Source organism: Ceratina calcarata, unplaced genomic scaffold (genome assembly GCF_001652005.2).
Source record: "Ceratina calcarata isolate Rehan_Ccalc_2016 unplaced genomic scaffold, ASM165200v1 scaffold579.2, whole genome shotgun sequence".
Classification (NCBI taxonomy): Eukaryota; Metazoa; Arthropoda; class Insecta; order Hymenoptera; family Apidae; genus Ceratina; species Ceratina calcarata.
In genome coordinates this window covers 322,363-334,006 of record NW_017177008.1, presented here as the reverse complement: position 1 = coordinate 334,006, position 11,644 = coordinate 322,363, and the positions used below count along the sequence as shown (strand labels likewise).

At 43.2% G+C, this 11,644-nt stretch overlaps 2 protein-coding genes across 9 annotated transcripts in view; one reads left to right on the top strand and one right to left on the bottom strand.

Annotated features, from left to right (window-relative positions):
• The first annotated feature begins 1,099 nt into the window (after positions 1-1,099).
• Positions 1,100-4,969, top strand: NUCB1 (Nucleobindin 1). 3 transcript variants are annotated; one of them, XM_018032375.2, is made up of 12 exons: positions 1,100-1,427; positions 1,620-1,716; positions 2,125-2,245; positions 2,306-2,410; positions 2,487-2,699; positions 2,758-2,854; positions 2,928-3,004; positions 3,064-3,166; positions 3,239-3,419; positions 3,480-3,636; positions 4,032-4,073; positions 4,249-4,969. In XM_018032375.2, exons 3-12 carry the CDS (start codon positions 2,129-2,131, stop codon positions 4,747-4,749), a joined length of 1,593 nt encoding a protein of 530 aa, XP_017887864.1. In that variant the 5' UTR covers positions 1,100-1,427; positions 1,620-1,716; positions 2,125-2,128; the 3' UTR covers positions 4,750-4,969. The 3 variants fall into 3 exon arrangements, with proteins under 3 accessions (XP_017887864.1, XP_017887863.1, XP_026673240.1); XM_018032374.2 differs by lacking the exon at positions 1,620-1,716 and having other exon boundaries at positions 1,101-1,427; XM_026817439.1 differs by lacking the exons at positions 1,620-1,716; positions 4,032-4,073 and having other exon boundaries at positions 1,101-1,427.
• A 175-nt stretch (positions 4,970-5,144) lies between these two features.
• Positions 5,145-11,644, bottom strand: part of LOC108629663 (protein bric-a-brac 1) — a 182,981-nt gene continuing 176,481 nt past the window's right edge. For all 6 annotated transcript variants that reach the window (XM_026817437.1, XM_018032469.2, XM_018032474.2 and 3 more), the window contains one exon: positions 5,145-11,532. In XM_026817437.1, the coding sequence (XP_026673238.1) occupies positions 11,006-11,532 (527 nt within the window). In that variant the 3' untranslated portion in view covers positions 5,145-11,005. The remainder of the gene's footprint in view (positions 11,533-11,644) is intronic.

Genomic DNA, 11,644 nt, shown 5'->3' with positions numbered 1-11,644 from the left:
TAGCCGTTTGTCGGAGTCTCATCCGAAGATGGGTCAATCAGATAGGAGAAACACTTGTCGGGCCGAGTATTGTCCCGGGGGTAACAGGTCTAAGAGGGACACAGGTATACGTTCGTCCTAATGACCGTTCGAAGAATCCGAAGGTTCACGAGTGTTCGCCGGGGTGGCCGTGAGCCTCTCGCTGTCATTTTCCTCTTGAAGCGGGACCACGATTACGTGGTCACGGTATTTCCGGTTCGCAACTTTATCTTTTTACTCCGCTCGAGAAACAGAGTAAATCTCGCGTTGTCCTATAAATCATTATCTATCTCGCTACGCGATAAGTCAGCCGTTCACCAGATTCTTACAGATTTACACGAACTAATCAGTTTCTCACAAACAATTAGACTTCGTATTACTAAAAAAAGGGAAAATTACAAGTCTTCTTAAGAATATATTAATATAAGTTTAGTACTCATTATCTTTATAGTTCCCTTTTTTACTATGTTACTCATTTTGTATTTTTTTTATTTAATTATCTTTATCTGTGAAACTAATGTAGCGGAGATAAGCCTCATTGAGGTTTCGAACGCTTTTATAAAGAAAAAAAAAAGACTACATTATAACGAGTGAAAGAGGGAATTGTTGAAAACATTTCGGCTGTCATTACTGCGGGGGGTATAATAAAGCAATCATACTCAATACTTCTGTTTTGTCCTCTGCAATTACATTTTACAGCCCGAAGATTTCAATCATTATAAGGGCGTGGTTATAACCCGAGTTATATATTATATCTGTACAATCTCATACGCTCGATCCTTTCACCGCTCATTTAGAGAGCTCCGCATCTCAAGGTAAAGTTGTAGAAACATTGACTCGTTCCCTGACGACATTCTCATATATTTGAAATTCTCCTATGAAAAAAAATCTTTCTGAGCGTGATACAAAACGACCGCATAACTGCGTATTGATTACATATTCAGAAATAACGGAGTCTCTGCGAGATGTGATTAAGATACATTTTAAAAAACGTTTCCAGGTGATACGAAAAAGTGCTGCGGAGTGCATTGCGAGAAAAAGGGTTCGTTGCCGCCATCTGTTGGTATGAATTGCCGGCTTGCGATGAGATATATCGCGGAGATCACAGATGTAACGCAACGACGTCGAGTACCAAGTCGAGCGAGAGAAATACCGTGAATATTCAGTGCTACCGGCACTGATTTCGCCTGGTTCTGCGTTATCTGGTTTTCCCCGGTCACGCGTCAGTCGTATCGTATTTTTTCAATTTCTACTGCGACTCGACGTCATTCAGTACTTGTGCAAGCTTCAATGATCGCGTTGCGTTGCTCTGTGTCATAAGTTCATAAGTGAACTCCCAGTGCATCTTGCGTTTAGTGATTCTGCGAGTGAGATATTTACACGTCAGCGGTCCACTTTTGGTAACGAAGGTAAGCTTGTTCAGGTTGTTTTTCTCTCGTTCGTCGCGTTTAAATAGGCTCAGACGTCCGCATTTCTCACCGTTTGACACGCGTAAGATCTATACGCTTTCGCTTTTATCTGACTGATCATTATCATCGATCACGTACATACGTCGATTATATACGATTGCGTTTATTATACTCACTCGTGCGAATACGTAGATCGTCGACCTCATTGAACCGTATTTTTGGACACGACGGAGGATCTCGGGTTGCGTCCAGTGAAATTGTTGACATCTGGACTTTCACCAGAATAACGGTAAACCAACGATATTTTAGAAGAATTCTCTGTATACGTATTTTTTATACATCGACCTCGTTTGCGCGGTTCGTCCTCGGATTCTTCAATTCTTATCTTTCTACATCAAACATTTTACGATCTCCCATGGCACGGATTTTTCACGTGGCATTTCGCGATCTCACTCTAATATTTTCGTGAATCATTTCAATTTCGAATTTATTTATAATCGGGGGTAGTCATGCGATGGAATTGGAATCTGGGGTCGACGCAGATATTCCATTGCGTGATGACTTTCTCTTTTGAACAGCTGTCTGTGACAAGAGTAGCCCAGGATTTCTTTCGACACAGAGACCCAATAAATGCAATGACCACACGTGTACCTTATTTGTTTTAATTATTATTCATGTATGCAAATGTTTGTTATAGAAATATGCGATACTTCCTGCTGCTTCTTCTGATAAGCGTGATTGTCCACGTGTCAGTCGCACCGCCGGTTAATCAGAAAACCAAAGACAATGAAAATGACGTGGAAGAAGAGGAAGAAATGGTATGTCTTTAAGGGACTGGCCTTTAATTCCAGATTTATAAAAAGAATTTGTTCACGCAGGCAGACATGGAATATCGTAGATACCTGATGGAAGTGGTTCAAGCATTGGAGACTGATCTCGACTTTAAAGCGAAACTGGAAAAGGCGGATGAATCAGAAATACGAGTAAATCAAACGACACATACATCAGCTTTAAAGATTGTGACAAGAGAATGTACAAATAAATTGTCTTCTATATCAGACAGGGAAGATAGCCGATCAATTAGAATTCGTGAACCATAACGTCAGATCGAAATTGGATGAGATCAAGAGGGAAGAATTAGAGAGATTAAGACATTTCGCCACAAAAGAGAACGAGTTGAAGAATGGTTTCGACTTGAGAATGCCCGAGCACTTGGATCACACTAATACGCGAACGTTCGAGATTCAGGATTTGAAGAAATTAATTGCCAAGGTAATGAGTGAAATAAGATTATCGTTGATATATAAGTAATGGTGATGATTTTATTCAGACTACCAAGGATCTGGCGAGAGCTGACAAAAAGAGAAGGGAACAATTTAAACAGCATGAAATGGAGAGAAAGTACGAAGAACAAGAGAAATTAAAACGTAATACTACTACAAGTCGAGTACGACAACTATTTATAATTGCAACACTTTCTAACTAATTGTTTTATCGTAGATATGAACGACGTAGACAAACAAAAGTATGAACAAGAATTGCAGGCAATGAAAGAGAAGCATAAACAGCACGAGCCTGTAAGTATTCGGTGTAATTCGTTCGCGTACGTTTGTTTTTTAATACGCATCCTTCCCAGGTGCATCATCCGGGAAGTAAGCAACAATTGGAGGAAGTATGGGAGAAGAGAGATCATATGGAAACCGAGGATTTTAATCCGAGAACATTCTTTTATCTCCATGGTATTGTATTTATTATTTATTTCTTTTAAAGCCGTAAGCTTTACATGTACAACGAAACGTTTGGTTGTTCAGATTTGGACGGTAATGGGGTTTGGGATCAAGACGAAGTGAAAACCTTGTTCTTGCAAGAATTGGATAAACTTTATGCTCAGGGAGCGCCCCAAGAAGAGCTACTGAAACGAGTCGAGGAGATGGAAAGGATGAGGGAACACGTGTTCAATGAAGCTGATCTCAATAAAGATGGTCTCATTAGGTGTGTGTACTTTAACATAGAATCTGAACGATGATTACTATTGCATATTCGTTGTTCCAGCTACGAAGAATTTGTGGAGCAAACGAAGAAGCCAGATTTCCAACGGGACGAGGGATGGCAGCCGCTGGACGAGCAACAAATATATACGCAAGAGGAGTACGAAGCGTTTGAACGACACAAGCAAGAAGAAATACAAAAACTAATCGCCAAAGGAATTGTAAGTACAGTAGTAGTAGTGGAAGTTGTACTTGAGCCCAGTATTTTTTTGCATCGATTATGCGTATTGTTAGTACATCTTTCTCCATGCTTCAATGAACACGTTTAGATAGTGGCATGTATGAACTAATTAATTTTCGGGTGTGAAATTACGTGAAACGTTGTTCTCATTTTTAATAAGTCATTTGTGAAAGGCGTAACGATAGTTTAAACGTTCAGCATTTTGTGTCCATTTGTGTATAGTGTCCCATTCATTTAATTAAGATTTAAAGATCGTGTGCCGTGTTAGTAGCAACCGCATCGTAGGTACATACTTATATTCCCTTGGTCAATCTTTCGTAATTCACATTGTTTGTAGTGTTTTTGTAATTATGCACTTTTTGTTACTGTCATTAGCAACCACCACACCCAGGTAGTTTACCTGCACAAGCCGACCTGGTAAGTAATCCTTTAAGACGTATCTCGTCTGAAGCATGTAACGAAACTCCTATCCGTCTCGATGATCATACGTATTAAAAAGAGATTTCCGCGAGCTTGCATGTTTGTATCATTGGAAGTTCAGACTTGATCAGCTTATCGAGTTTGGAACCACAATTCCATTTACAATTTTCAGTTCCCGCCGCAAGTCGCGCCGGTTGGAGGACAAGTGAATCCGAACGTTCAACATCAACAACAATATCAGAATCCACAGTATCATCAACAGCCGCCAGTCGTTCAACAACAGATTTACGAGAGACCCATTCAAATAGATCCACAGCAGCAGCAGCAGCAGCAGCAGCAACAACAACAACAACAACAACAACAGTATCAGCAGCAGCAACAACAACAATATCAGCAGCAACAACAGTATCAGCAGCAACAAGTGCCTGTTCAGCAGATGCACGTCGTGCCTCAACAACAGTACCCAGGTCATGTTCAGCAGCAAGGCCAAGCGCAACAGGTTCATCCTCCAGCTACGAATTTCCAGCAACAAAACGTAGCGAACGAGATACAGCAAAACGCTGGAGCGAACGCGCAGCAAAAAAGTAATCCGAGTCAATTGAACGTGCAAGCCGCGCAGCTCCCAGCGCAGCAAGATAACAGAAACAGCATACCAACGAACGAGAAGGTATAATTTCCGTTCTCAAGGTAATACGTGACACGAATATTCGTCTTCGATTTGCAAAGAAAAAAAAGGAGTATCCGATTTCGTCTCTCGCATCTTTCTTCCTTACCGTTTATCTCATCGATGGCATCTCCACACAATCGTATGCTAATGTCGCGTCCGTCATGAGGAAGACTGGCCAATTTATTTATCATGGAATGTAAATAAAACTGTTTCCAAGAAAAGCAAACACGTTTAAGGAATTATTCATTCGCCCTCTTATCAATCCGTTGCCCTTCCGATGCGGAATTCGCGTTTTTATCGGGAATAACAGCCGACGCATCGCGTGCCTCGAAAGATAAAACCCGCTGCTCGCGCTGGGTCGTCGGGAGGGGAGTTGAGCGATTCAATGAAAAGAGATCGTGTTTAATTTCTCATATTTATTATTGCATACTGTTTATGTTAGTATATTACTTAGGTATACGTGCCAAATAGCAACTTAAATGTATGATTGCGTGATTCATCTGTTTGTTTCACCCGTGAAGCACGGATGGGTAGGTAGGTAGGTAGGTAGTAGGTAGGTAGGTAGTAGGTAATGTAACGCTTACTCCACTATATATAAGGTGTATTTATAATTATAGCATATGTCTGTAGTCGGTAGAACGTCATCTTACATGCTAATCGGTAATAAATAAAAGAGGAATTCGTAATGGGTGACAGGTTTTGCTTGCATCCGTGACTAAAGTAAAACTGTGTACGTATCGTCGAAAGCCCTCGTGGGAATCCCGAGAGGTGTTCCGGAAGTAGAACCGAGAGAAACAAACGTCGCTTTGCGTATTCGTCACGGGTACATTACACGTTATATTAGAGCGTTTCCCATAAAAAGATACGCGCCCAACTAATCGTAGATACACGGTGTGTATCGATTCAATTAATTCGAACTATCTACTTAAGAAGAAATACTTTGTTTTAAAAGTAAAATTAAAAACAATACGTAAAACTACGTTGCCATCTGCAAAATAAACGTGTCAGCGTTCGTCGCGTCGTCGTTGACGAACGGCCAGCGTTTACTAATCGAGATTACGGAAACTGAGATAACGAAGACAGTTCAGACACGGGGGATACCACGATCGGAGCCATCGCATGGAAATACGTTGATTATTAGTAGCGCCGAGGTAAAGGTTCACAGGTATTCTAAATTTCGAGGTAAAAACCGGTTCGCTGCGATGAACCCCGATCGCGATAACGCCACGCGGTCGTCAATCTTTTTTCGGTGACCATCGCGAGGCACCGGTCAGAGGTCGACGCGTTCCACAAGTTTATTCGCGAACGGACTTTCAAAAATATTTATCGTACCAAAGTGAACGCGTCCAGAAACGTATTGCCTCGTCAGTGCATCGACCGATGCCACGCTACCTCGCTTACGGTAAAATTTAAAACGTAACAGAGGCCGATGATCGCTTACAAACTAAAAATATAAAATATCTTTACGCTCGGACAAATAAATATATTACAGATTACGATATAACAAAGATGAACCGTGTCGTATAATAATGTTGTATCCTTTCTATTTACAGTGAACGCGCGGTTGTGCTTGCTCTTCGCGTAGCATACTGTGTGTTCTCCCTTTATTGTTAGTGTGCCTGTTCCAAGAACGCATCTCTTCCCTGCCCTGTTTCAATCTCTTATCTCTCTTCTCATTACTTTCTTCTCCTTCACCCTTGTCTCACCCCGTTCCGTCTACCGTTTCCTCTATATTTCGTTTCTCTGGCCGTGTACGTGTATCATGTATACATGTACCTGTTGTATCGTGTCGTGTACGAGTATCGGTGAAGTATGGTCGAGTGCGCGTGTTTTGTGGGATTACTTGCCCACGGGTGGTTGTATGCGATTAAATAATCGGATTCTGAAAAATGTGCCGTTCTATTGTTCGACTAATAGTTTCTGTAAATTAGGATGCCACCTAGTTTATTCCTCAAAGATCGGTCGTTGCCGGCGGTGGAACGTCGGGTAGCCGGGAGATCGAAACGAAGCCGTCGCTCGAAGTCGATCTCCCTTCCGCGGTACCCTTTCATTTACCGTTACATCCTGTAAACTAGCCGCTAAATCGCGAATCAGGGATTACTACGCTTTGTTATCCTTACAGCTTGCTCGGACTCACTTTCTCTCTTTCTCTCTCTCTCTCTCTCGCTCTCTCTTTCTCTCTCTCGCTGGGTATTATCTTTCTCGTCTCGTGGATAGGTGAATGCGGCGTGTATGTCGGGTCGGTCATTGTTACAATACGACGTTACATCTCGAAGCTCTAAGGTGAAAATAAAAGGAAGGTTCGGCGCGGTGCGTAATGCGTTTCGTATCCTGTTCTCGTGGTGTATCTTCGCGCGTTAGAAATTTGTTCGACGGTTCCTACGCGGTATGCATCTTGCTCGCTGAACTATGTTCGCACGCGATCTTAACTCTGATCTCCTCGTTCTCCCGCGACCTTTCGCCCCTCTCGATCCGTCTTCGAATCGCGCGGCTCCTCCCGCACTCGGATTCTGCTTCTCGGTAGTAAGTCGAGAGGGATGGACGCGCGAGACGGATCGAGGAGACGAAAAACCCGGGAGACCGATCGATAAGCGAGCGAAACGCACAAGCCATCAGGACAAATGGGTAAAGAGGAGGTTCTCTCGAAAGTAGTAGTGTACTAGCGTCACGCCCGTCCGTCCTTATGTTGCCTCGATAAAAATTCTAAGAGCTACTTTGTCTTCGACTCTAAGGTCCTTACTTTTGTCTAACTTAATTCTCTCCCCGTGAACTTTTGTTTCGTCCTCGACGACGTTTGAACGGAAAACTGCATCATCCTCCTTTCAACGTAAAACGTATATCCCAGCAGCAACCTTATAGCGTCAATATATATCCATTTTTATGTATATATATATATATATTTTTGTCTTCATTATATATTTATACTTTACTTTGTGTCTTATATCAGTAATAGCGTATAAGATGTTTCTTTTCATTTTCTTTTGTCCACTTACACCTTATGTATGTAATATAAGTATCTTTGTGTTTTCCTCGTTATCTGTTCACAGATATATCAAAATGCGTAAACGAAAGATTCTCGAAATATCCGATTCCCTCTGGTTCAATTCAATTACGCGTACTTCCCCCTTCTATTTTATCTTAGCTTCTCTCTTTCTTTCTTTCTTTCTTTCTTTTGTTTTTGGTACTGTCCATATCTCCGCTCTCTCGTACAAGCGAATCGAAAAGAAACGTTTACGAGAATATGCCATTCAGGGTATTACCGGTGGTGAGTTGATCCAAAACAGAATTTTTGTCGGGTTTGCTTGTAGATTCTGTACATTCGCTCTACACGCACACAAAAGCTTCGTAGAAACATTGCGTAATGAGTAAAGAGAAATATCATCGTCCCGTATCGTTAACGAAATCAATTTCATTTGAAAGGAAAGGGAAATTGAACTTTTCTTGTTTCACTAAATATTTTCGAGCTCGCTCGATTCTATCCTCGACTAGAAACCGCGATGTTTTTAATTCCTCGTAGAAATCGCGCAGCGTCGCTGAGACTTCGAACACACGTTTATAAGGATAGAAAGAAATATTTAACATTTACGCAACGTCCCTACAAATAATTTTTTTAGTCATGTGTACTCGTATTTCCCTTTTTCTGCATTTCTTGTTTCATTACCACTTTTTTTGTTTTGCATAAACGATTCATTCGGTGACGCGAAATTTCGAATGATCTTTTTTTTTTTTCATCACGTACAAGTGGTCACGGTCTATGGGACACGTTAAATTTTTTTTTCTTTGGAAGGCACTTACTACTTTTTTTTTATACAATATTAATTTTAATCATTTCCACATTCTCGCTTGTTCACATCCCCAACCTTTTCTCTCGCACACTCTCTCTCCCTTTGACCCCGCCACCCCTAACTCTTTCTCGCAATTTCGTTCGCAGTTCTTTGAATATATCTCATCTTCTTTTTTTCCCAACCCCATCCCCTCGCTTTGACTCACGAATTTCTTCTGCTCCACCCTGCAGCGCTGGTTTCGTTCAAATTTACCTTCTCGTTGAACACATTAAGCCTAAATCGTAATAAAATCTTTTAAAATCGCGATCCCATGCGTCTTCCCTTATATTTTCCCACCGTTTCCGCGCCCTCTCCCAATTAATTCCGAAAAATAAAACGCCGGAACATGTTCGCTTCGTCCAAAAATCTTTCGTATCAAGAATAACGCGTTTCAAGAGTTCTTCTTTTTTCCGAATCAACATACAAATCACCGATTAATTAACGCTTGCTAATCGATTCTCACCCGAGACGTTCGTGCAAACCCGTTAAAGCTTTCGCGGGGGAGTGGTGCGAGAACAACGTTTTCTTATTTTTCCAAAAAATTGCCTAGACAACGCGAGACGGACAGCCTATACGTCTCACCTTATTTTTTTTCCAAGAGCAAAAGCGAAAAGCGATGGTCTTTTCCTTTTACAGAAGGCCACTTCGAATTTTTTTGTCTTTAATTTTTAATACTTACAAAGAGTCACTCGAACCAGTGTGCCAACTTTTAAAAAATTTGCTTCTCCTTGTTTTTTTTTTTTAGGAAGTTCCGTTCTCCCTGTTGCAAGTTCTCATCTTCACTTTCTCTTTCGAAACATTCGCTCCCTTCCATTCTCTCCCATTCACACCGTCTCTCGTTTCCTCTCTCTGTTCTTGCGGAATATAACTGGATCGAATGCGAACAACTTGCTCGTAGAAACGTCGCACGAAATCTCTGAACGGTTCGCGGCAAGAACGATCGGTAACGAGAAGTAGACGCGTATTATCCGAAACGAAATTTTCGAGTAGAATTCTCTCTGCGGCGTGCGATAGGAACGCCCGTCAATCAGAGTACGTCGAGAGTGTAGGCGTTTTCGATTCGACGACTACTCGGCACGCATCGTTCTTCGATTGTCGAGGATCGAGGGTCCCTTCGTGAAAAGTCGTAATGCGTACAATTTGTAAAATTTTGAAAAATAGCACGATCTTTCCGAAAAAAGGCATTCGCACGCAAGTTATTCCGTGTGTCTGTGTAATTCCTCATTCTCTCCCCCTCTAGCTCTCTCTCCCTTTCTCACCACTCTTTCATAAGCGCAACGACAACAACAACAACGACGATCATTCGCACTCGCACGCGTACTTAATAGACATTTTCACCTGTTCCAAATTCAATGAATTTCGCGGTAGTGTCGCCATTTAATTTCTTTTTTTCATCGTTCCCTAATACTCTAAACCTTATAATTTTTATACTTGGCATACCCCAAATATGGCAGGAAGGCAATCATTACACTTAATAAAGTTACAGCAATCGGTTTTGTTCTCCGTTTCGAACAACAACTTTTGTTCCTTACTTCCGTTCCGTGGAGATTTTTCTTTAAATCGCAAGCGATATTTTGTACATGATCGTTCTCGTTGGATCCCTCACGATTTTCCTCGGAAGCGCGATCTTTCTTTTCCGTATCGGCCTGTTCTCCGAACAATTATTATCAGACAGATTGGACAGCGTCAAGAGTGAAAAGAAAATCGGTCGATCTACCTTTCGTACTTTGTCCAACCGCGTGGCCGTCGCTTCCTTGATCGCGAGTTCCGACGAGCCGCGTCGCGCTTTTGAAATTCAACGCGAATTCCTATACAACATTTGGCATATATTAACGTGTACGATTATCGTATATGCGTGGATATATGTATGTATAAATTCTCGAGCGTGTGCGTGCACGCGTGCGACGCGCGGCTCTACATTTCCTTCGGTCGCGTGTCCACGCGCGCGCGTTTCGCGTGCAGCCGGACAGATCGTCCGGCCGAACGAATACCTCACGATCCATTTTACTGCGTTGCAACAAGTACTATGCGAGTTCCAATCGCGCGGCTACTTATGGAACATGGAACGTTTCCCCTTAAAATATCTAACCGGTCTCCCCTTTCGGAGTTCGATCGAGCGACCGCGATTGGTGCCCGTAGTTGGAAGGCGAGCTACTTCCGATCGCTCGCGCGACTCCATCCCGTTCATTTTTGATTGTAAGTCTCGAGGGCGATCGATCGCTCCTCGATTTATCTACTGCAGCGTCGGCACGAGGACGAATAATCGGACCGTCCGAAATCCGGAGATCGTCACGGTGGTCGGAAACGTACCCGCCGTCGCGACGAATAATCCCGACCACCGCGCTCGACTAATCCACACAGCTACGTCCTGTTAGGATCGCGACGGAAGCGAACGATCCAAGCGATCAGCTCGTTAGATCTCGAGCCAGTCCCGCTTACTATTCGCAGCGCGAGTCCGTAAGCGGTTCCAGCTTCACGGGGATCTTGTCCTTGTCCTTGAGACTGTGCGGGCTCTTAACGAGGTCCGCGATATCCTCCTGGAAGAGATTCTCCGGTCGCGGGCTGACGAAGCTTCGCGCCGGCTTGTAAGTCATTCCGCTGACGCCGATGCCGACCTCCACGCTGCTAGGTATGTGTCCGGGGTCCATCAGCGGGCCCAGAGGACTCGACAGCGGGCTCTCCATCGGGCTTTCCGGCGGTCCGCCGGATCCTGGACTGGCCAGACCCAGATTCAACGGCGAGTTACCGTTGTTTCCTCCAGGACCGCCGCCGCCGGCGCCGTTGTTACTACCGATACCCGGCACGCCGCTGTTGTTGCTGTTGTGGTGATGCTGGCTGGCCTGCATCGCTGCCTGGAGGTTCGACGAGAGGCTTGTCGACAGGTTCGTCGAGAGATTCGTCGCCATCATGTCGTGCTGCTGTGAATGCGCCGCAGCTACCATGCTGCACATCTGATGTCGCAGTCCTGTGACAATACACAATTACTTCGCATCAGCCTATCCTCGTTCCAAATAAAATTAATTCCGCGAACTATTCTATTTTATCGTCTCATCGACGTTTCATTTTTTTAATTTCGA